The following is a 26,365-nucleotide window of genomic DNA, read 5'->3' as shown; positions in this document are numbered from 1 at the left end:
ATGTGTACTACTGTTTCATGAGAAACTATTTGTTTTGGAAGCCTTCACCCGAAGTACAATAAAATATAAAAAAAAAAAAAATGTATAGAGACCAAAGTTTATGTGTGGTTGCCATAAGTGGGAAGAATGGGGAAAAGGAGGGTTTATTGCTTATGGAGTTGTCTTAGTTATCTAGTGCTGCTATAACAGAAATACCACAAGTGGATGGTTTTAACAAAGAGAAGTTTATTTCCCTATAGTAAAGTAGGCTAAAAGTCCAAATTCAGGGTGTCAGCTCCAGGGGAAGGCTTTCTCTCTCCGGCCTTCTCATCAGTGTTCCCCTGGACTAGGAGTTTCTCGGTGCAGGCATCACAGTCCAAAGGATATGCTGTGCTCCCGGCACTGCTTTCTTGGTGGTATGAAGTCCCCCTGTCTCACTGCTCACTTCTGTCTTTTATATCTCAAGAGATTACCTCAGGACACAATCCAGTCTTGTAAATTGAGTCCTGCTTCACTAACACAACTGCCACCCATTCTCCCTCATTAACATCATAGAAGCAGGATTTACAACTTATAGGAAAATCACACAATACCGGGAATCATGGCCCAGCCAAACTGATACACACATTTTTGGGGGGACATAATTCAATCCATGACAGGAGTACTGAGTATCAGTTTATGGTGATGGAACAATCGCATTGATTAAGGATAGGGTTGCACAGCCAATTATTATAACTGCTGTCAATAAGTTGTATGCCTGTAAAAATTTGAATTGGCAACAGTTATGCAATAGATATATTTACAAAAATAACAAAAAAGAGTAGGTTCTGAGGCTGCTTATGTATCACCAAACACCCCATGGGATTTGGTTTATTTGTTTGGAGGTCATGGTTTTATGGGACATCCCAGTCAATTGGCCTAATAACATATTTAGTGCTTGTGTTCTACCTCCTAGTTTGTTGGATAGTGTCTGGGGGTCTTAAAGATTGTAAGTGGCTATCCAAGGTACAACAATTGGTCTCTATTCGCTTGGAGCAACAGAGGAAGTAGAGTCAAGAAGAACAAATGCAAGAACAGACGTGTAATGTGAGGAGAGAGATGGAGACTCTGAGAGAATCAAAAGGAAAAGCTAAAAAAATTAAAATAAACTTAACAAAAATGAAGAATGTCTTAGACTGTACAGAACTGAGGAAACAATCAGTGAACTTGAAGACATGTCAATAAAAACTTCCCAAACTGAAATGAAGAGAAAACTGAATTTTAAAACATGGAGCACACTATCCAAGAACTATGGAACAATTACAAAATGTATAACATACACATAATGGGAATACAAAAAGGGAAGAAAGAGAGACATGAACAGAAGAAATATCTGAAGTAATACTGGCTGAGAATTTTCCAAAATTATTGACAGACATCAAACCACAGATCCAGGAAGCTCATAGGACATGAAGAAATATAAATATCAAAATGTCTACACCTAGGTACATTATGCTCAAACTGCAGAAAAGTAACTACAAAGAGAAAATCTTGAAAGAAGTCAGAGGATAAATTCATTTTTCTATCTATAGAAAAACAAAGCTAAGGATAAAATTGTATTTCCTTCAGAAACCGTGCAAGTAAGATAAGAGTGGGATGAAAGATTTAACGTGTTGAAAGAAAAAAACAACCAATCTAGAATTCTGTAACCAGTGAAACTATTCTTCAAAAGTGAAGGATAAACACTTTATCAGACAAAAATTGAAAGAAATCCTTCAGAGAGAAGGAAAGTGATATATGGCAGACACTAGAATGTGCAGAAAGAAAAAAAAGAGCATGCTAGAAGAAGTAAATGAAGGAAAATGAAATCTCTCATTTTTCTTATTTTTAACTGATCTAACAAATAAAAGTTTGTCCAAAACAACAACAACAACAAAAAAAACTTAATCCAAATCATTTTACAGAGACAAGTTATTTTATAACAAGTTTGATGATTATCACGGGGTTTCATTTATTCATGGTTCCCCTTGCCTATCAATAACAACTTAGCATTGACTTTATTTTTTCTAATGCAGAGTAGTCCTGGTGGCTTAAGAATACCGTAACCAAACTACTATAATTTCAAGTCTTTCATATAGGTGTCACATAGAGAAGGTATCATAGAGTATCAATGGGGTATGTGTGTGTGTATTTATTTCTTTTAAGATTTGTAAAAAGCTGGTCAATAATGTGGAGCCAGACAAAATACAAAAGCATACACCAAGTTAACAGGCAAATAAATACATCAGAAGACCTAAGTAAAGTTTATCATAAATTGTATACTCTGCAAAATAAAAAAGTTAGCAATGAAAAAGGAAGGAAGAAAAGAAGTATGTCAGACATAAGAGAACAGCAGCAACAAATAAATCTAATAAACCATTATGTAAAGCTAGCAACAAATAGAAAAAAATCCTTCCATTTTAAAATTTATTAAACGTGACCATATATGCAAGTGGATAAAGACTGTACTTGGCCTTTTAAAGAGTTGTTAGGTGCCACCAAGTTGGTTCTGACTCGTAGCTACCCTATGTACAAAAGAATGAAACACCGCCCGGTCCTGTGCCATCCTCATGATTGTTGTTATGCTAGAGCCGATTGTTCCAGCTACAGTGCCAATCTATCTTGTTGAGGGTCTTCCTCTTTTTCACTGACCCTCCACTTTCATATTTTGAGTACCTTTCAACCTGAGGGGCTCATCTTCCAGCACTATATCAGACAATGTTCCACTGCTATTCATAAGGTTTTCACTAGCTAATTTTTTTCATAGGTAGACTGCCAGGTCCTTCTTCCTAGTCTACCTTAGTCTGAAAGCTCAGCTGAAACTTGTCCTCCTTGGGTGACCCTGCTGGTATCTGAATACCAGTGGCATAGTTTCCAACATTACAGCAACATGCAAACCCCTACAGTATGACAAACTGGCAGATGCGTGGGGGGTTTTAAAGAGTAAGTACTATAAATCCCTTGCTAAAGTTGAAGTAATTTCAGAATAAGGGGCCCTAAAATTAGATAGTACCACCCAAGGTAAATTTATCATATATTATTGTATGATACACTCATGTATACTTACATTCAAACACAAAGTGCTAAAAATCAAAAGTAAATTCATGCACTGTTTTCTATTCCCTAAATTAATTGCTTAAGTAGGGACTTTTAGTGCTATGGGTTTATCTTATATATGGTCTTTGTGGCTTTGGGTTTATAGTTCTACCAAAATGAGTGACTAGGCCACAATCTTACAAGAGATTAGTTAGTCTACTATGCAAATAGGGTGTGTAAAACCACACAACAGGACTAAGTAACCTTGCAGGAATTGGTGGATTACTATGCAAATTAAGTGATTGTGGACTACCTAAGGGACTGGTCAACTTGTGGGCCTAGTGGAAGGTCCATGCCTTGAAATTGACAAGGAGTAGGCTGACATAAGGACCAGTCCCACAGAGGTTGAGGGGGACCTCACTAACATCAGAGGAGCCTGGAACAGAGTATGGACCCAGGTCCCTGTACTTAGAACCACCTAGACCCAGAAGAGAGAGCTGTAACACTGAAGAGAGTGAGAAGCAGCAGCAAGCACAGCAGAGCCCAGTGGCAGAGAAATGGTAGCAGCATTACAAGCGGTGAGAACCATGGGACTGGCAGATGGCTGTGGTGGGCTTGCCAGCCCACTGAATGAGAAAGAGCTGAGTACCTTCCGGTAGGAGACTTGCCGGCAGAGCAGGATGCCTCTGGACAATTGATGGCAGAGCTAAAGAGCTGTAACACTTGTCTGAGCAAGGCAGAGGCCTGGAAAAGGCAGGCATGGCCGAGAGAAGACCCAGCAGTGGGCACGGCCAAGTGAAGGGCCTACCAGCGGGCATGAACAAGGAGAAGCTGAGAGCTGTCTTGATTCAAAGCTGTCCTAATTATACAACTGCATCCTGCCGCCTAAATTGTATCCTGTTACTTCCAAGTTGATCCTGACTCCAAGTTGTAGCCTGTTACTTCCTTAATAAACCACATAATTGTGAGTATGGTCTATGAGTTCTGTGTGGCCATTGCAACAAATTATAGAACCCAGCAAAGAAGTAGAGAGTGCTGTGCGAGTGAGGGTGGCTGGTGTCAGAAATCGTGAAGAATTTGAGGAGTGGAGGTATATCTGACCTCCACCTCATAGGAACCAGCTTTGTGCTGATCCTGATTCTCCTACCCCCTAGTGAAGTTACACAGCTTCTGATACTAGATTTCAGGACTTACGCCTTGAAAGGGGCCAATACTTAAGACATTAGCATTAAAACAGAAACACCACAAAAGAGAGGTAAGTGATCTATGCATACTTTCTAGAAGATGATAAATTATAAAACTTTTCACATTATCATTTTTTATAACACAATTTTTAAAAATATCAAGTCACATCTTAATTTTAGCCCATAATTATAAATGCTTAAAACTATATTGAGATTTCAGGGGTTCTTCATTCCAAAGCTAAATAATATTAACATGTGCAATCAATAAATAACTTATCATTTAAATAAATGATTATTTATATTTTAACTGAAGCATAAAACAAATGGCTACTTAACAAATTGTTTTCCTAGAAAACTAGGTGTCTTGATTATCTGGTGCTGCTGTAACAGAAATACCACAAGTGGGTGGCTTTTACAAACAGAAATTTATTTTCTCACAGTTTAGGAGGCTAGAAGTCCAAATTCACGGCAATGGCTCTTGGGGAGGGTTCTTTCTGTTCTTTCTGGGGGAAAGTCCTTGTCTCTTTTCAGCTTCTATTCCTAGGTTCCTTGGTGATCATGTGGCATGTATCTTCCCCTCCATTTTGTGTTTTCTTGCTTGCTTTCTTAATCTGCTCTCTTAAATCTCAAAAGTGATTGACTTAAGACATAGCCTACACTAATATTGCCTCAATAACATACCAGAGAAAACCCATGGCCAAGGGGGATTATAACAACAGGAATAGGGGTTAGGATTTACAACACATATTTTTGAGAAACACAATTCATGCCATAACATTCCACCATTTGGCCCCCAAAAATTCATGTCCTTCCCACCTGCAAAACATTCACTCCATCACATCATCCCAAAAGACTTAAATCACCTCCAAGTCCAAATTCTCATTTTCTGAATCATCTAAATCAAATATGGGTGACACATTAGGTATACTCTATCCTGGGGCACAATTCCTCTTCATTGGTGTCACTGTGAAATCTAGAATACAAGTTTTCTGCTTCCAAACTACAGTGGTGGAACAGGTACAAAGTAGACATTTCTGTTACAAATGGGAAAAACTGAAAGGAAATAAGGGACAACGGACACTCATCCACCAGACTCTGGATGTTGGCCATGCTCTCTGGATCTGGGTGGAGGCCCCTCAGCCCTGGGCTTCTTCCCCACCTTCCAGGCCCAGTGGGATGGCAACTCTGCTCCCTCGGGTTTGGGTGGCCCTATTCTCCTAGTCCATCTGAGTGGTGACCCCACTCTCTTGGCACTGGCAGGCTCCGTTCTCCTGCCTCTTGGGCATGGCAGTCCTGATCCCTCAGCCTTGGGCAGTAGCTCTATCCTCTTGGCTCACCCGAATAGCAGCCCCACACTCCAGAACCAAGATGGTGGAGATCTGACTCTTTGAAACCTAGGAGGGCATGGCTCCATCTTTTGAAATGCAAGAGGCTGTGGCTCCAGTCTTTGAAACCCAGGAGGCTGTGGCCCCACCTTTGAAGCCAAGGCAGTCCTGCTTCCTGTGCTCCTTCCAACAGTTCTCCTGATCCCGGAAATGCTCCAGGGATGGTCCTTTCCTTTTCTAGGACATCAACAGATGTTTGGAACCAAGTCGCTCCACTGGGCCACTTCCCGTCTGTAGAATTCTTTCCTCCCGCCTTCTACTGTAAGCAGCAAGGAGAAACCATGCTGCCCCTTTAAGCTCTTGCTTAGAAATCTCTTCAGCCAACTCTCCAAGTTCATCACTTACAAGTTCTATCTTCCACCAAAGATTTTAACATAATTCAGACAAGCTCTTTGCCACTGCACAAAAAAACAGTACCTTTCCTCCAGTGTCTAACCACATGTTCATCGTTTCCTTTTAAAGTCTCACCAGAAGCACATTTAACCCATGTTTCTAGAAACATTCTGTTTTTGGAGCCATACGTATTCTCTAAAACAATAGAGATTTTCTGTACAGCTCTCCTCACTTCCTTCTGAGCCCTCACCAGAATTGCCTTTGATGTCCATAATTCTACCAACAGTCTCTTCAGGGCAATCTAAGCTTTTTACTGTTAGGCACCTTTTAACTCCTCCAGCTTCCACCCATTACTGAATTCAAAAACCACTTCCACATTTTAGGTATTTGTTAGAGCAGCACCCCCCTCTCTAGTACAAAATACTGTCTTGCTTATCTAGTGCTGTTATTAACAGAAATACCACAAGTGGTGTACAAGGCAAGGTCATGGAAATTCCATATACACATCCAAACTCCTTGAGGGACTGACTTGCTGGGCTGAGGGCTGTGGGTACCATGGACTTGGGGAACATCTAGCTCAATTGGCATAACATAGTTTATAAAGAAAATGTTCTACATTCTACTTTGGTGAGTAGTGTCTGGGGTCTTAAAATCCTGTAAGCAGACACCTAAGATACTCCACTGGTCTCACCCCTTTGGGAGCAAGGGAGAATGAAGAAAACTAAAGATACCAGGGAAAGATTAGTCTAGAGGACTAACGGACCGCAACTACCATGGCCTCCACCAGACTCAGTACAGTACAACCAGGCGGTGCCCAGCTACCACCACTGACTGCTTTGACAGGGATCACAATAGAGGGTCCCGGGCAGAGCTGGAGAAAAATGTAGAACAAAACCATAACTCACACAAAAAGACCAGACTTATTGGCCTGACAGAGACTGGAGAAACTCCAAGAGTATGGCCCCCGGACACTCTTTTAGCTCAGTAATGAAGTCACTCCTGAAGTTCACCCTTCAGCCAAAGATTACACAGGTTCATAAAACAAAACAAGACTAAAGGGGCACACAAGCCCAGGGGCAAGGACTAGAAGGCAGGAGGGGACAGGAAAGCTAGTAATAGGGAGCCCAAGGTCGAGAAGGGAGAGTGCTGACATGTCATGGGGTTGTTAACCAATGTCATAAAACAATATGTGTACTAAATGTTTAATGAGAAAACTAGTTTGTTCTGTAAACCTTCATCTAAAGTACAATTAAAAAAAAAAAAACGACATTTTATCAAATGAAAAAAAAAAAAAAAAAACCCCACAAGTGGGTGGCTTTAATGAACAGAAATTTATTTTCTCATGGTTTAGGAGGCTAGAAGTCTGAATTCAGGGCACCATCTGTAGGGGAGGGCTCTCTCTGTTTGCCTGCTCTGGGGGAAGCTCTTTGTCTTTTTTCAGCTTCTATTCCTAGGTTTCTTGGTGTGTATCTTCTCTCATTTTGTGCTTGCTTGCTTGCTTGCTTAATCTGCTCTTTTCTACCTCAAAAGAGATTGACTTAAGACACACCCCATACTAATTCTGCCTCATTAACATACCAGACAAAACCGATTTCCTAATGGTATTATAACCACAGGCATAGGGATATGATGGTTAACATTATATGTTAACTTGGCTACGCCATAATTCTCAGTGGTTTGGCAGACCCTATGTAATCACTTTCCATTTCGTGATTTGATGTGAGGAGCCGATCAGTTGAAAGTGGAGTTTCCTTGCGGATGTGGCCTACCTCCAGTATATAAAAGGATATTCTGGCAAAGCTTACTTTATTTTCTCGACCCTGTACTCTTCTCATCCCTTGACCTCTGGTTCTTGGGACGTAAGTCTGCAAAAGTCTGTGGCCTGCTGCCTGACCTGCAGATTTGGATTCATTGCCCGACAACCCCATGAGCCAGCAGAGGCCTCTAGCCTGCTGTCTGACCTGAAGACTTTGGGTTCATCAGCCCTTGCAACCACATGAGCCAGCAGAGGTCTTCAGGATGTTGTCTGACCCATGGATTTGGGACCTGCCCGCCCCCACAACTGAGTGAGCCATTTCCTCATAATTGTGTGAGCCATTTCCTTAAAGTAAATTTCTCTCTGTCTACAGACATATATCTACATATGCTTCACTGGTTTTATTCCTCTAGAAAACCCAGAGTAAGATAAGAGGTTAGGATTTACAGCACATGTTTTTGGGGGACACAACTCAATCTGTAACACTAGGTCAACATTCACCATGTACTTTCTTTCTAAGCAAGTTGAGAAGATTATTGGACTGTAAAGTCTTGATATTGGCTCTGCCAATAACTAACTTAAAAACCTTGAAGGAGGCACTTAACTTCTATAAAATGAAGAGGTCAGAATAGAAGATTTCACTGTTTCCACTCAGCTACATATTTATAGAAACTTTTATGTTTTAACTAGAAAGTACTTACATGGTCTGAAACGCCTAAGATTTTAGATGTCAAAAATTTCAAAATAATTGTTCCAAACCACCAAACACAACCTTGAATTAGCTAGAAAATAAATGAAATAGATAGAAGTCAGGTACTAAAAATACAAATTACCCAGCAGAATATTCCATCATATCTATACATGACAGGAAAATTGTAATCATGTGAGGTATCTTAGTAGTGAGGTCTAAAAAAAGGGATGAAAATTTTGTTTAATGCAAAAGAACTGAAACTGATGACACTGTATTAACCATAGAGCAACACTGGAGTTCTACATATCCTAAACCCAAAGGAATCTCTAAACAGTTATTTCTTTTCAATTTTTGCTAAGATAAGAGAGGGGTTATGTGTTCGTTTTCAAATATTATTTCTCAGCTGAAAATTTTTTTTGCCCCAAAACATTACAATAAAATTTCTTCTACCACTTCTGTGAAAATGTAATTTTATGAGTCCTTCTTTGAGAAACGAAAATTTGAAATCTGAAAACTTAAGCTTTCCTTTTAAAGAGAAATATGGACTAAAACTTAAACAGGGGTTTCTGTTTGTTTTCTGTTTATTAACTCTCCGTTTTAGCTAGCCTTGATATAAAAAATAACAAATGTAGATTTCTAGGTAGCCTGAGGAAAATTATAGCAGCCTAAATTCAAATCTCTAAACACATCCTCCAAAAAATTATGCAACTCAACAAACGGAACGATAAAACCACATACATAGAAAATAGGTAACAGCACAAACTTCAAATACTTGTAAGGAGAAAAATAAACGCCAAACACAGCAGAGATATATCTCAAGTTCCTGATCTATGCCTTTGGAGAAAGAGAGAGGAGTCCCATAGAGCTATGTAAGAGAGAGAAAAGGGATGTGAAGGGCCAAAAACTGAGCTAAAATAGCCTCATAATGAAAAAGTCCACCTTACGTGGGAAAAGAGCCTTGGTAGATTGGAATATAGCCCCTAGCGTAGGGACTGAAAATTGTGCAGGATGAAAAGTATTTATCTCAGAAAAGCATTACTTCTGGGAGACGGATAACAAGGAAGGGAGAGGGACCCTTTGAAGAAGGGATAGTGAAATAAACAATAAGCAAGAAGGAAAAATTTAGTATCCTGCAGACAAATGGGAACCAAAAAAAAAAAAAAAAGAACTCAAAAGACAATCACCACTTTCATCTCTCTCTTACACACATAGATCAAGCTATTCATAGAAAATAAACTGCATTTTGGCTACACTGACAAAAGAGGCTATACTTGGACTAGCACAAAATAATTAGGGCAGCAGTACAAAATGATTAGATAAAAGATGCATATGTATATATACAAAGCTTCTACAAGAAGGTAACAAAAAAATGAGAATCACAACATTTCAGCTAATGAAATCCAAACAACAATAACAAATATCCAATGAAGCAGAAGAAAACTGTAATACAGAATTAAAAACTGAATTCAGCATCTTTAAACAAATATTCAATTAAACCAAAACAAAACAAAAAAACCCTTGTATCAGAAATTCAAAAGCTAAGAACAGACAGAAAAGGACAAAAGTAGAAAGAAAAAAAAGACAGACTTCATTAAACACAGAAAAGAAATGGAAAAGGAGAACATATTGTTTTAAAAAAGACTAAATTACAAGAAGCCTAAATCAGAACAGATTTAAAAAAATTTAATACAAGCAGTTGGAAGGATTCATAGTAGCCAAATCTGGAAATGATATGATGTGAGTCTTTTTTCAATATGCACCCACTGCCATCAAGTGGATTCCAAGTCATAGTGATCCTATAGGACAGAGTAGAACTGCCCCATAGGGTTTCCAAGGTTGGAAAAGTAGATTCCAACTCATAGTGATCCTACAGGACAGAGCAGAACTGCCCCATAGGTTTTCCAAGGTTGGAAATCTTTATGGAAGCAGACCACCACATCTTTCTCCCAAGGAGCAGCTGGTGGGTTCAAACCGCTGACCTTTCGGTTAACAGCTGAGCACTTTAACCACTGTGCCACCAGAGCTCCTTTTTTCAATATAATGAATTATTCCAGCACCATTAACTGAAAAGTGATCTCTTTTGTACATCAACCTTCCATACAGGCATAGACCTGTTTCTAGGATCTCCATTCTACTTCATTGGTCAATTTATCTAATCCTACCTCAATACCAAAAAGCCAAACCAAACCCTTTGCTGAGCCGATTTCACACAGTCTTAACTGTCACGTTCAATCTTGATTACTGACAGGGGAAGTCCTTCCCCACTCTTTCACCTGTTTTATTTTCTCTCCTTACTTCTCTTTCCCTTCCCCCTTTCTTTCTTTCTCTCTCTCTTTTCTTTCAGCAGTATCTTGATTATTCTCAGATCTTATTCTTTCATGTGAATTTTGGAATTAATTAAGTGACTTAAAAAAAAAAAAAAAACTGTTGGATTTTGGTTGGAATTACTTTAACCCTAAACATCAATTGGAGAGAACTGACAAATTTATTATACGGAATAGTCGCAGGCTTAAAATTGCATATTTCTCCATATATTTGGACATTCTTTATGTCGTAACAATTTTTAAATAATTTTCTCCATACAAATGTTATATACATTTTGTTAGATTTATTCAAAGATACTACGTATTTTTTCATGATAATATATACAGCAAAATTTCAAAAATACATTTTCTGTCTTTTGCCAGAGAATAGAAGTACAATTGATCTTATTGCTGAATTCTTATAATTCCTAACAAAATGTCTGTAGATTCTTTTATGTTTTCTGTGTAAATAATGTGACTATCTTTGAATAGTGAGTTTTGCTTCTTACTTTCCAGGCCTTATTCTTGTGATTTACTTTTTTTTTGCTTTACTGTGTTAGCTAGGACCTCTAGTAAAATGTGAAATAGCATAGTTATCTTGATCTTGATTTTAAATGGAAACACCTAATACCTTACTTAATTTACGATCATTTTGAAGGTTTACTCAACTTATTTTAAGGTCCAAGTTATTTTCCTTCAGCACCTTGAAAATGCTGCCCTTTTGTCTTCTTGTTCCCTTCTTCCTTCAGATGACAATTTTATGTCAATCTGATTCTTATTCAGTTGAGACTAATCTGTCTTTACTCTGAGTATCCCTACAAGTAAGCATGGATTCAGTTTCTATTGAAGGAAAATTTATAGTGAATCTGTTAGGCCTAAAAGTGCCTTTTTCAGGCTCTATGTTATAAAGAATTATCTTTGCTAAAGATACATATATATAAGAATACTTAATACCTAGGGAGGCTAAAAAATAATCTTCTTTGCAACTTGTCACAATGTGGTAAACAACATTAAAATTAAATTTTGATCACTCATGAGTGACAATTTTTCTATAGATTGCTATATTGCAATTCAGTGTAAAAAACATAAAAACTTTCTTGTTTTCAAATTTATTATGGCAGAGAAAGATATACAATATAACTTTCATACCCAGGGCATTAAAACAAGTTTTTGTAAGAAAAAGTGTTAGTTCACAAAGTATTTGCTTTTTTTCTCTGTCTGCTTTCCATAAAAAAGCTATAAAAAGCCAGCAAAGCTGTTGGGTTTGTTGTTTATTTGCTTGCTTTTTTAGATGACTAGCATGATTCATTTTTCTCTCTTGTATAAATCGTAACAGTTTCAAAAAATTTAAATATAAGCTGAACACTGGTTATATTTCAACTTTTCTCTGCTTGGATTTTTATTTTTGTTGTTGTTATTTGTTTGATATTCTTGAGTTGAAAGCTTAATTTTTATTCTTTCCAGTCTACTACTGAACATATTTAAGACAATTATCTTCCCTCTGAGTAGAGCTTTGGCAGAACTCCTTAAATGTCCAATAACACTGTTCTACTTGTTATCGTTTTTCAATCTTATGTAAATGCCTATTTGATTTTCTTTTGAGTTGTTTTCTAAAGAGGATCTTTGAATTTTCAGGCTATTTTAATATTTTTTTTAATACTGCCCAATTTTCTAAAGTGAAAAAGTCATACACTGAAAGAGTCATGTCATCTAACAGTTTAGTGTTGTTGTTAGCTGTGTCCGGTCAATTCCAACTCACAGCGACCCTATGTACAAACACCGCCTGGTCCTGCACCTTCCTCACAATCTTTGTTATGTTTGAGTCCACCGCTGACGCCACTGTGTCAATCTACCACACTGAGTATCTGCCTCTTTTTCGCTGACCGTATACTTTACCAAGCATGATGTCCTTCTCCAGGGACTCTTCCCTTTTGATAACATGTCCAAAGTACCAGAGACAAAAAGTCTCACCAACCTCACTTCTAAGGAGCACTCTGGCTGTACTTCTTCCAAGACAGACTTGTTTGTTCTTCTGGCAGTCCACGGTATGTTCAAGATTCTTTGCCAACACCATAATTCAAAGGCGTCAATTCTTCTTCGGTCTTCCTTATTCACTGTCTAGCTTTCGCATGCACACGAGGTGACTGAAAACACCATGGCTTGGGTCAGGCACACTTTAGTCCTTAAAGTGCATCTTTGCCTTTTAACATTTGAAATAGGTCTTTTGCAGCAGATTTGCCCAATGCAATATGTGGTTTGATTTCTTGACTGCTGCTTCCATGGGCGTTGATTGTGGATTCAAGTAAACTGAAATCCTTGACAACTTCAGTATATTCTCCATTTATCATGATGTTGCTTATTGGTCTAGTTGTGAGGATTTTTGTTTTCTTTATGCCGAGGTGTAATCCATACTGAAGGCTGTAGTCTTTGATCTTCATCAGTAAGTGCTTCAAATCCTCTTCACTTTCAGCATGCAAGGTTGTGTTATCAGCATATTGCAGATTGTTAATAAGTCTTCCTCCAATCCTGATCCCTATCCTTATTCATATGGTCCAGCTTCTCAGATTATTTGCTCAGCATACAGATTAAGTACAGTGAAACGATACAACCCTGATGCACACCTTTCCTGATTTTAAACCACGCAGTATCCTCTTGTTCTGTTTGAATGACTGCCTCTTGGTCTACGTACAGGTTCCTCATGAGCACAATTAAGTGTTCTGGAATTACCATTCTCACAATGTTATCCATAATTTGTTATGGCCCACATAGTCGAATGTCTTTGCATAGTCAATAAAACACAGGTAAACATCTTTCTGGTATTCTCTGCTTTCAGCCAAGACCCATCTGATATCAGCAATGATATCTCTCATTCCAAGTCCTCTTCTGAATTCAGCTTGAATTTCTGGCAGTTCCCTGTCAACGTACTGCTGCAGACACTTTTTAATGATCTTCAGCAATATTTTACTTGTGTGTAATATTAATGTCGTTGTTCAATAATTTCTGCATTCGGACGGATCACCTTTCTTTGGAATGGGCACAAATATAGATCTCTTCCAGTCGGTTGCCAGGTAGCTGTCTTCCAAATTTCCTGGCATAGACAAGTGCGCACTTCCAATGCTGCATCCGTTTGTTGAAACATCTCAATTGATATTCCGTCAATTCCTGGAGCCTTGTTTGTCGCCAGTGCCTTCAGTGTGGTTGGGACTTCTTCCTTCAGTATCATCAGTTCTCGATCATATGCTACCTCCTGAAAAGGCTGAACATCAACCAATTCTTTTTGGTACGGTGACTCTGTGTATTCCTTCCATCTTCTTTTCATGCTTTCTGTGCCATTTAATATTTTCCCCATAGAATCCTTCAATATTGCAACTCAAGGCTTGAATTTTTCCTTCAGTTCCTTCATCTTGAGAAATGCCGAGCGTGTTCTTCCCTTTTGGTTTTCTAACTTCAGGTCTGTGTACTTTTCATTATAATAGTTTACTTTGTCTTCTCGAGCCGCTCTTTGAAATCTTCTGTTCAGTTCTTCTACTTCATCATTTCTTCCTTTTGCTTTAGCTAGTCTACGTACAAGAGCAAGTTTTAGAGTCTCTACTGACATCTATTTTGGTCTTCTCTTTTTTTCCTGTCTTTTTAAGGACTTCTTGATTTCTTTATGTATGATGTCCTTGATGTCATTCCACAACTCGTCTGGTCTTCAGTCATTAGTCTTCGATGCATCAAATCTATTCTTGAGATGGTCTAAATTCAGGTGGGATATACTCAAGGTTTCCAAGGCTGTGATGCAGTGGGTAAAAGCCTTGGCTACTAACCAAAAGGTTGGCAGTTTGAATCCACAATCTACTACTTAGAAACCCTGCAGTGTAGTTCTACTCTGTTGGAAACCCTGGTGGTATAGTGGTTAAGAGCTATAGCTGCTAACCAAAAGGTGAGCAGTTCGAATCCACCAGGCACTCCTTGGAAACTCTATGGGGCAGTTCTACTCTGTCCTATAGGGTTGCTATGAGTAGGAATCAGCTCGACGGCAACAGGTTCAGTTTTGTTTTTTATACTCAAGATTGTACTTTGGCCCTCATGGACTTTTTCTAATTTTCTTCAGTTTCAACTTGAACTTGCATATAAGCAATTTAGTACACAAATCTTTCTATATCTTCCCCATGAGTGATGGGAAAATGCCTCAGTAGTGGGAAACTGTCAATCATGCCATTTGTACCCTTGCATCTGAGTAGAACTCTAACTCACTCCTCATTTTACCTTAACTTTTTCCAGTTTTATTCTTTTAATATATAATATGTAAACACACAGCTCTTCAATATGGTAGGTTTTTTTTTTTTAAGAGAAGTACATAAAAGATGAAAGAGAAAAATAGTGAATTTAATCTACCTAACATTAAGAAATTTAAGTAGCTGCAGTACCTACCTAATAATATGCTTATTTTACTGGAAACAAAAAATAAATAAATAAAATACAAATAGAGATAACGTGGACCTCCATTTAGATACTTGGAAAGAAGCCTGACAAAGATTAGCTAGCGCCTGAGTTGAAGTAAGAAGGCCTGGGGTAATGTTGTTCTAAGAACAAAAATAATAGAATCCAAAGTTGTATGCAGAAGGAAAGAGATGGTAGAAAGATGCAGAGGAAGGAAAATAGGAAAGTTGGGAAAAAACTAAAAGCCAAGTTGTTTAGAAGAGAAGGTTAATAAAGCTAAAAAGAGAAACTAAAGGTGAGTAGAAAGAAATTAAAGAGCAAGATAATGTGGGTATAATAGAATGAACAGTATAAGAAGAAAGACCTGAGAGTAGTGTTGAAATAAATGAATTAATTTCTTGAAAATGACTTATAGTCTTTGCTGAAGACTATTTCCTATCTTAGATAAGCAGCTATTTAAAAAATATACTAAATATAAATCATTAAGGTTTTAACCATATTATCTGTATGCAGATTATAGAAATGAAAAAATAAAGTTTGATGAAACTGTGTTAAAAACGTTAAACCTTACCCAAAAGTTGAGTTCAGATGCTCCCAATCTTTGAATTTTATTTCTCTTCAGAATTATAGCCTAAAATGTATACGACAGAAGACAAGATAATTAAAATTAACACATTTTCTATGAATGGTACATTTCAAAAATAACATAGCTACTCCCTCCCATCTTGGTTACCATCAGTGATTTCTACCTTAATTGCTGATTCTTCAAACTGTGGATATGGCAAATTTCCTTGGGGTGATATCTAAATGCTTCCTGTGCCAAAAAAGCTGCCTCTTGAATCAAGTTAATTCCTCACTGATTTAATTTGGACATTTTCTGCATAACTCTCCTAAAGAGGTAGATGGTGTGTTGGAGGTGCATCTGTGCAAGTGTATGTGCACACTGACCAGCAAAATAGTGAACTAAATTAACATGAACATCCTTCCTCTCCAAACCCCTAAATGAAATATTTTAATATGTTTTTAAAATGCACATCTGAACCTAGAAAGAAAAAGAACTTCCCAGAAGGCAGAAACAAGAAGGTGATTTAAAAAAGAAAAGAAAAAAAACCTGACACCATTAATCCCTGAGATAACCTGTGGCAGTCTTTAAGGAGCCTTTAAGGAAGACTGTAAAACTATGTTACAACTATCGGCAGCAGAAGAGTAAAGTAAGAAGCTGGAGCTGAAACTCATGCATAAAGCTGGGGTCCTCAAAAATTCTGCCCTCAGTGACTACAAATACTCCATTACCATCTCTAGAAATTGTTAAGGAGGGGAAATGAAAAATATATATGTTAACATTTATTTGTACAAAAAAAGATAAATCAGAACACTAAGGAGACTGCTTACCTACAAGGAGTATGTAGGAACAGGGTGGAAAGAAAGGGGAAGCAAATAGGGTACAAGAGATGAGGGGAGGGTGACACTTTCTGAATATGACCTTTCATCTATTTCTTACTCTTAGGAAGTTGGTAATATTTACATACTCCCCCAAAAATCAAGCAATTAAAATCAACCAGGATGAAACTGCTTGTGGCCAAGTTGGAGTAGCAGGAATCAGATTTACTGCCCTGTCTGAAATAACTTAAAAAATCCAAGCAAGATAAAGAAAGGCAACAGTTTTCAAGACACTGCCCATCAGGCAAAAAAGGACACTGATCCCTGAGAGACCTGGAAAAAATGAGGTGAGCCCTCTGATTGCCCAGCTTACTGCCTTGCCAGGGTGCCCAGGCTGTAGCACTGGAAGGGAGAACGAAGGAAGAGCTCAGTAGTCTCCCTGAGTAGAGGAGATGGAGATAGGAGCCTAGGAAGACAACAGGCCAGAGATTTCAGGTTAGAGTAGTGGAGAGAAGAAAGCAGCACAGACACAGGGCCCCAGAGATCTGCAGAGGGTCTCCCTCAAGTCTTCAGCTGACTACTGACTATCACATACATGTTTAAAAAAAAAAAAAGAAAACAAAACAAAACAAAACAAAAAAAAAACCTGAAACAATTAGAGGGAATAATACTCAGAGCCTAGACAAGCAAGGAATAGTTCCTGTTTCTGGACAGAGTGGAAAAATCATAAATTATGGGACACCAAGTACTGTATACAGAAGGGTTTGGTTTAGTAGTGGCATAGTATTATCAATAATAAACTAAATACTACTTATGCCCCACCTAACAATATTAAAATCAATACTCAAAGAATCAAACTGTTATCAAGAAACTTAACTGCATTATAGAATAATGCTCAAGAATATTTATAGGAATAAAAGAATATCTAGCACCCAATAAGGTGAAATTTATTAAGCCTGGCACTCAAGCAAACACTATTAGGCATGCAAAGAAGCAGGAAAATACAACTCACAATGTGGAGAAAAATTAACCAATTAAAACTGACCCAGAAATGATATAGATGATAGAATCAGTAGTTGGGAACACTAAACAGTTAATGTAACTGTATTACACACATTGAAGAAGCCACAGGAAAAAGTAAGCTTGTTAAGTAGAGACATGGCACAAATAAAAAAGATCCAAACTGAACTTTTAGATATGAAAACTGTAATGTCTGAGATGAGAAATTCATTGGATAGGATTAACATCAGATTAGACACTGCAGAAAAAAAGACTAGTGAACTTGAAGACATATAAATAGAAACTATCCAAAATAAAAGACAGAAATAAAAATACTGAAAAAAAATGAGCAGAGTATCAGTGAATTATAGGACAACTTCAAGCAGTCCAATACGTGTGCAATTACAGTCCCTAGAAGTGTGGGGGGCAGTAAATATTTGAAGAAATAATGACTAACATTTTTTTAAATTTGATAAAAATTATAAACCTAGAGATCCAATAATCTCAATGAATCCCAAATACAATACACATAAAGAAAGGTATACTGTAGGCACATTATAATCAAACTGCTCACAATCACTGATAAACAGAAATCTTACAAACAGCCAGAGAAATTAGACACGTTAAATCAGAGGAAAAAAAGGTAAGGATGTCGGCAGATTTCTCACACACAAAAAAATGCAAGCTTCAAGACAGTGGAGCAACATCTTTAAAATACTGAAAGAAAAACACTGTCAACCTAGAATTCTATACTTAGCAAACATATCTTTCAAAAATGAAGACAAAGTAAACACTTCATAACTATGAGACGTGCACAACAAGATGTTAAAGGAAGTCGTCAGACAAAGAAAAATGGTATCTGATGTCAATCTGGCTCTACACAAATGAAGGGCACTGGAAATGGTAACTATGGAGTAAACGTATAAGATTTTTTTTTAAGTATTTAAATATTTTACAAATATTGACTGCTTAGACAAAAATAATAAAACTTTGATTTATAACATACGTAAAAGATATAATAGCATAAAATAAATAAAAAGGAAAATACAACATATAAACATATGTGGGATGCTAATAAATAGTACTTAGAGGGAAATTCATAGCAATAAACATTTATGTTAGAAAAAAATAAAGGTCTCAAATCAATGACCTCATCTCCTCCCTTAAAAAATGAGAAAGAGGAGAATAAATTAAACCCAAAATAAACAGAAGAAAGGAAGTAAAAAGAGCAGAAATCAATGCAACAGTAAACAAAAAAGAGTAGAGCGAATCAATTAAACCAAAAGCTGGTTCCTTGAGAAGATCAATAAAACTGATAAACCTCTAGACAGAATTATCAGGGAAAAAAGAAATATGACACAAATTTCCAATATCAGGAATAAGACAAGTGATATCACTACAGGTTCTACAGATACATAAAAAATAGTAAGAGAATCTTACATTCAACTTTGTCACCAAATTTGCCATCTTAAAGGAAATGCACAAATTCCTTGAAAGATACAAACTACTAAAGTTCATTCAATGGGCTGCTCCCATAGACTGCAACCACGAAGACCCTGTGGAGCAGTTCTTTTCTGTCACATGGGGTCGCTATGAGTCGAAATTGACTCCATGGCACCTGACAACAACACAGAGCACAGGCATTGTACCCCATAGTGATACACAAGGCATCAATTTCAATCCTATTAAGTAAGCTTGAAACCGAGTATGACTTTGTGCCATCCTAACACCATCCTTCTGCACCATGACTATGGGGAGATGTTTCACATTGCAGCAAAAATTATGCTTCTGGTTAAAATTCTACTCTGAATAGATGAACCCATACAGATCAATATCTGTCTTAGCATTTTCACAGCCTTTGGAGTGATGTAATGAAAACATTACTTTGGAGTGATGTAATGAAAAACCGATAACCCAAATAGCTTCATATCTATTAAAGAAGTGGAACTCGTAGTCAGCGAAAAAGAGGAAGACCCTCAATGAGATGGACTGGCACAGTGGCTGCAACAGTGGGCTCAAGCATAACAATGATTGTGAGGATGGCCCAGGACCAGGCAGTGTTTCGTTCTGTTGTACATATGGTCTCTAGGAGCTGGAACTGACTCAACTGCACCTAACAATAACAACAATGACTTGTTAAATAAATTTTTTTTCTACAAAGCAAAGACTAGATGGCTTTGCTCGTAAAGTCTACCAAACATTTAGGGAAGAAAGCATATCTATTCCATACAATGTCTTCCAGAAAATTGGAGAGGAAGGAATACTTGCTTACTTATGGTATGAGACTAGCATTATGCTGATAACAAAACAAGGCAAAGGCATCAAAAGAAAACTACAGACCAATATCCCTTATGAATTATCCCTTAGCAAAAACTAAATATTTTAGAAAATTACATCCAACAATAAATAAAAATAATAATACATAATAACCAAATTGAGGTCTATCCAAGGAATGCAAAGATGGTATAACATTTGAAAATCTATCAATATAATTCACCATATTAACAAGCTAGAAGGGAAATCATATGATTGCATTACATCATCTTCAAAATTCATTTCTAAAAAAAAAAACTTTCAGCAAACTAGGAATAGATGAGAATTACCTCAACCTGATAAGGGGCATCTCTGAAAAACCTATGGCTAACACCATACTCAGAGTCCCTAGGCGGTGCAAACGGTTAACGTACTTAGCTACTAACCAAAAGGATGGAAGTTTGAGTCCACCCAGAGACATCTTAGAAGAAAGGCCTGTGATCTACTTCCAAAAATCGGCCACTTAAAACCTTAAGGAGCACAGTTCTACTCTGACACACATGGGTGTCATGAGTCGGAGTCAACTTTATAGCAACTGGTTAACACCACCCTTAATGATGAAAGACTGAATGCTTTCCCCCTAAGATCAGACACAAGACAAAGGAGTCCACTCTCACCACTTTTACTCAACACTGTAGTGAGGTCCTAGCCAGTTCAAAAAGGTGAGAAAAAGATTTAAAAAAAGGACATAGTTTAGAAAGACAGAAGTCTTTATTTGCAGACAACATGATCATCTATGTATGAAATCAGATGGAATCTATATAAAAGCTAGTAGAACTAATGGAAAAAAAAACCAGTTGGGATAGAGAGGAAAGGGGTTGTTACTAAAAGGCAAAAAAGGTGTAGGAAGGAAAAATGTTAAAATATGAAGGCAATCCCAAAAGATTCAAGTAGTGCACTACACTTGGAAAAATGCTGTATTTTGGTGTTACTGTGGTTTGTATCATTTCTAGTAAATGTGAAGTTGGGAGATGGGGGGAGAACATTCCAGGTTCCTGTTTATGAATATCAGAAGTGTGACTATAAAGTAATGAAACTGATTTACTAAACCACTATTCCAAATACATATCTAAATGAATGCCAGTCCATGAAAGTAAGTCAAGCCGGGGAGATTATACACTTAATGTTGCCATTGCTCAAAACAGTTTTGGAACTCTTCTTTCTAAACTGCCTTCAGAGATAATTTTCCAGGTCTTAAGAAAATCGGTCTTATTACTTTATTGTCACACCACATTTTGATCAAGATCAATATTACCCAGCCCAATCACCCACCTTATTCACAAGACTTGACTCCAAATAACTTTTGGTCGTTCCCAAAAATCAAATCCACCCTTGAAAGATGAAGATTTGTCACCATTGAGGATATTCAAAAGAATGTCCCACAGTCTGTGAAGGCAATTCAGAGGAGTGCCAAAAATGTTTTGGGCAATGGCAGTGTCACTGTAATAAGTATCTATGCTACTGAAGTGACTTAGAAGGAAATGAGTCGTTTTTATAATAAATTGTGGCATGTTTTAAAATTAAGTTTCAGTAACTTATGATCATTTAAAAATATTTATATAAGTACTTCCTTAAAAAGATAAACTTCGTACTATATTACTTTTCAAGGATGAAATACAGAAAAATCTTTACTTAGAAAAGTCTTGTCATGTGAATGATAACCAGGAAAGGGACATATTTATTCTCCTAACCCTGTGTTAGATGAGTAAATCTGCTAAGTGACAGATAAAAAAAAAAAAGTTTATGAGTTTAAACACTTACCCATGTCATTAACAAAGATGATGAATAGTAAGAAGATAAGTACATTGGATTTCCAAACATTAAAATAAAACAAAGGAGAACTGAAATCTGCAAAATGAAGAAAATAAACACAGTTTATAGTTATTAGGTACATAGCAAAATGCGTATTTTGCATAAAGAAGACTAGTAGATCTTGGCCAAACATCAACAGAATTTCAACTCACTAACAGTTTTTAAGTATGAAAATTCAGTACCGTAAATTCTTCATAATTCTTTTTTTCATCTGCTACTTAGTTCAAAGAAAACAGAAAAATAAATAAGTAAAACCTCTATTGTTTCAAGAACGGAGTAACATATTAATGAAAACTTAGTAATAACCATCCGTTTTCTCAATCTTATTTTTGTTGGATTACAGAGGATCGCCATCACTTGTGAAGCTTTACTTAGTCTCCTGTGTGTTGTTAGGAAGTGTGTTTGGGAACTAAAATAAAAACAAAACTGCAACAACATAAAAACTTCCATTGCAGAGTGGCATGCTCATGCAAAGGGTTAAAAACCTCAGGCTTCAGGAAGAAAAGGAAGTTTCAAAATAAGTGAAAGTAATAATAAATACAATATATAAAAAGATAAAATAATAAAGTTTTAGAGTACAATACATCTACATTCTATTTGAAAATACAATCTTCTGTTATAATATACCTGTAAGGTGCATTTTCAGTCTTTCTTCTCTGGATATCATAAACATTATATATACTGTATACTGTCAAAGAGGAGGCACCCCTTAAAATAGGATCTGTTCTGTTTTACAACCTGTGAGAATTTATTTTAATATTTTACTTATAAATATTAAAAATGTTACCATGTTCATATAAATGATCTTCTGAAATTTGTGTGGCTCAATGTACCCCACAACATACATGGGAAATAATGAGGCTATCTGAAATAAAAATATAAAAAAAAAAAAGTGAAAAAAATGTAGAAAACATAAACTTCACTATTCACAGACAGAGTAAATATAGGGGGAGAGTTTTATTTTCAATAATTATAACTGAACCAAAGTAATTTGAACCAGCCTTCCCACTGAGAACTAAAGTAGCTAAGACAATTATCTGCATGAAAGCCACAGATGATTAACAAGGCAATAAAGCATTATGAAGCTAAGACCAGGGAAAAAATTGGAAATCTACAGTGGCGAGCATAGCATTTTGAGTTATTTTCTCCCAGAGGTATCTGCCAATTCCAGCACCGGCAGATGACTTCCAGCTTTATTAGAGGCAGTTGGCAGACTGACAAGCTGGGCAGAGCTCTCAACAGATTCAACAGTCAGGGTATGCCAAGAAGGGGATCCCTGGTGAATTCTTTGGTTTAGGGCCTCAAAGGGCTACATTCTAGGAATAAGAGTGAACCAGGAATAGAATAATAGGGAAAACGGTGTGTGGGGTTGGGAGATAACAGTGAATCTATAGATCATTTTGGGTAATATTGTATCTTGGCAATATTAAGTCTTCCAATCCAAGATCACAGAATGTCTTTCCATTTATCTAGGTCTTCTTTAATTTCTTTCAGCAATGTTTTACAATTTTCAGTGTAGAAGTCTTTTATCTCCTTTATTAAATTTATTCCTAAATACGTTATTCTTTTAGATGCTATTGTAAATAAAATTGATTTCTTAATTTCCTTTTTAAGTTGTTCACTACAGATGTATAGAAACACAACTGATTTTTACATGTTGATTTTGTACCCTGTAACTTTGCTGAACTCATTTTATTAGCTCCAGTAACTTTCTTGTGGAATGCAAGAGTGATTCAACATAAGAAAATCAATCAATGTAATATAGCACATTAATAGAACAAAGGAAAAAAACCATATGATCATCTCAATTGATACAGAAATTCCTCCTTTCCAATTTGGATGTCTTTTTATTTATTTTTCTTGCCTAACTGCTCTGGCTAGAACTTCTGGTACAATGTTGAATAGCAATGGTGAAAATGCACATCCTTGTCTCATTCCTATCTCAGGGAGAAAGCTTTTAATCTTTCATCGAGTATGATTTTAGCTGTTAATGCCCTTTTCATACATGCCCTTTGTTGAGGAAGTTCACTTTTATTCCTAATTTGCTGAGCATTTTTTTACCACGAAATGCTGTTGGATTTTGTCAAATGCCTTTTCTGCATCAATTGAGATGATCATATGGGTCCCCCCGCCACATTCATTCTATTAATGTGGTATATTGTATTGATTGATTTTATGTTGAACTATTCTTGCCTTCCTGGGACAAATCTATTTGGCCATAATGCATAATCCCTTTAATATGCTACTGTATTTGGTCAGTAGTTTGTTAAGGATTTTTGCATCTATATTCATAAGGTATACTGATCTATAGTTCTCTTGTGATGTTATCACACACTTTAATATCAGGGTAATGCTGGCCACGTAGAATGAGTTAAAAAGTGCTCCCTCCTCTTTTATTTTTTGGAAGAGTCTGAGAAAGACTGCTGTTAATTCTTCTTCAGATGTGTGGTAGAATTCAGCAGTGGGGTCATCTGGTCTTGGCCTTTTTGTTGGGATGTTTTTGATTACTGACTCAATCTCTTTACTTCTTACAGATCTGTTGAAACTTTGTATTTCTTCTTGAGTCAGTTTAGGTAATTTGTATGTTTCTAGGACTTAGTCCCTTTCACCTAGAGTATCTAATGTGTTGGCATACAGTTGTTCATAGTACTCTCTTATAATCCTTTTTTATCTCAGGTCAGTAGAAACGTCTCCACTATCATTCTGATTCTAGTTATTTGTGTTTTCTCTCTCTTTTTTGTTATTCTAGTTAAATGTTGTTCAATTTTATTGATGTTTTCAAAGAATCAACTTTTGTTTCAATGATTCTATTGTTTTTCTATTCTCTACTTATCTTCACTCAAATCTTTATTATTTCCTTACTTCTAGTAGCTTTGGGCTTTGTTTCCTCTTCTTTTTCTAGTTCAACAAAGTGTACTGTTAGGTTATTGATTTGTTATCTTTTTTCTTCTTTAATGAAGGCAGTTACAGTTACAAATTTTCCTCTGAGCACTACATTTGCTGCATCCCATCAGTTTTGGTATGTACTGCTTTCATTTTCATTCATCTTTAAGTATTTTCTAATTTCCCTTGTGATTTCTTCTTCGACCCATTGGTTGTTTAATAGTGTGTTGTTTAACTTTCACTTATTTGTGAACACACCATGTTAAGACAGACGCTAAGAGAAGAGAGTTATATAGTCAATTAAAGATCAAAATCTCATACAGAAGGGGGAAAAGGTTTTATTAATCCTTTAGCACACTGATTTGGTATAAAAGTAAGAACAATCGGAACTCGCTTTTTAGACACAAAAGGGAGGAGAAGCAGTAGCCATGACAAATCTCTTCAGATGGCTCAGGCTTCATAAGCAACAGCAAGCCATGGGTTTTAGCAGTAACAGCAGGGTGGTGGCTTGCACTGTAGTACCAAGAATTCCTGATGGCTATGGAATCCTCCAGATTAAAGGAGTCAGATTTCTGGCTCCAGTGGTGAGGCTAGTACTATCCACCTAGTACTACAACACCTAGTACTAATTCTTGGTTCAAACAAACTCTGATGGGCTTATCATAGGAAGAGAAACTCCAAGGATGGAAGAAAATATTTTTACCACAAGGATAATGGGGGCTTGGAGTCATTTTAATTTAAATATTAAAAGATATGTGACCTTATTATGTACCCCAAATTAGGAATCAGTACATAAAGAAAATTGTACTGATATTCAGTTCTATATAAACTAATCAATACTATCTCTTATGGAAATAATTTGCATTGCTATTTTCTCGATACTTTTTTTATTCTTGTTTTACATAAAGTTTTATTAGAAATGATTTTGTTTTTTATTGTCTTTTGAAATTAAAAATTTAATTTCATTATTTTAAAAAACTTTATTGTGGCAGGAAAACTACTGGACCTAATAGAAAGATTCAGCAGAGTAGCAGGATACAAGATAAACATACAAAAATCAGTTGGATTCCTATACACCAACAAAGAGAACAATGAAAAGGGAATCAGGAAAACAATATCATTTATAATAGTCCCTAAAAAAACAAAATACTTAGGAATAAATCTAACCAGGGATGTAAAAGACCCATACAAAGAAAACTACAAAACACGACTGCAAGAAACCCAAAGGGATCTACATAAATGGAAAAACATACCACGCTCATGGATAGGTAGACTCAACATTGTGAAAATGAAAATTCTACCCAAAGCAATTTACAAATACAATGCAATCCCGATCCAAATACCAATAACATTCTTTAAAGAGATGGAAAAACTAATCACTAACATTATATGGAAAGAGAAGCTCCGGATAAGTAAAGCACTATCAAAGAAGAAGAATTAGTAGGAGGACTCGCGCTACCTAACCTCAGAACCTACTATACAGCTACAGTAGTCAAAATAGCCTGGTACTGGTACAGCGACAAATACATTGACCAGTGGAACAGAACTGAGAACCCAGATGTAAATCCGTGCAACTACGGTCACCTGATCTTTGACAAGGGCCCAAAGTCCATCAAATGGGGAACAGACAGTCCTTTTAACAAATGGTGCTGGCAAAACTGGATGTCCAACTGCAAAAAAATGAAACCGGACCCATACCTCACACCATATATAAAAACTAATTCAAAACGTATCAAAGGCCTAAATATAAAGCCAGAAACTATAAAGATCATAAAAGAAAAAAATAGGATCAATGCTAGAGACCCTAATACACAACATTAACAGGATACAAACCATAATGAACAACACACAAACTCCAGAAGATAAGC

General features: G+C 36.7%; 1 protein-coding gene across 1 annotated transcript in view; it reads right to left on the bottom strand.

Annotated features, from left to right (window-relative positions):
* Nucleotides 1-26,365, bottom strand: part of DPY19L2 (dpy-19 like 2) — a 115,381-nt gene that overhangs the window by 49,873 nt on the left and 39,143 nt on the right. Inside the window, exons 10-13 of the mRNA XM_004385312.1 lie at nt 22,402-22,479; nt 21,564-21,650; nt 15,682-15,741; nt 8,393-8,473 (exon numbers count right to left, since the gene is read on the bottom strand). Coding sequence (XP_004385369.1) covers nt 8,393-8,473; nt 15,682-15,741; nt 21,564-21,650; nt 22,402-22,479 — 306 coding nt within the window. The remainder of the gene's footprint in view (nt 1-8,392; nt 8,474-15,681; nt 15,742-21,563; nt 21,651-22,401; nt 22,480-26,365) is intronic.

The sequence above is a fragment of the Trichechus manatus genome, unplaced genomic scaffold (genome assembly GCF_000243295.1).
Source record: "Trichechus manatus latirostris isolate Lorelei unplaced genomic scaffold, TriManLat1.0 scaffold00137, whole genome shotgun sequence".
Lineage (NCBI taxonomy): Eukaryota > Metazoa > Chordata > Mammalia > Sirenia > Trichechidae > Trichechus > Trichechus manatus.
This window is presented reverse-complemented; position numbering and strand designations above follow the sequence as displayed.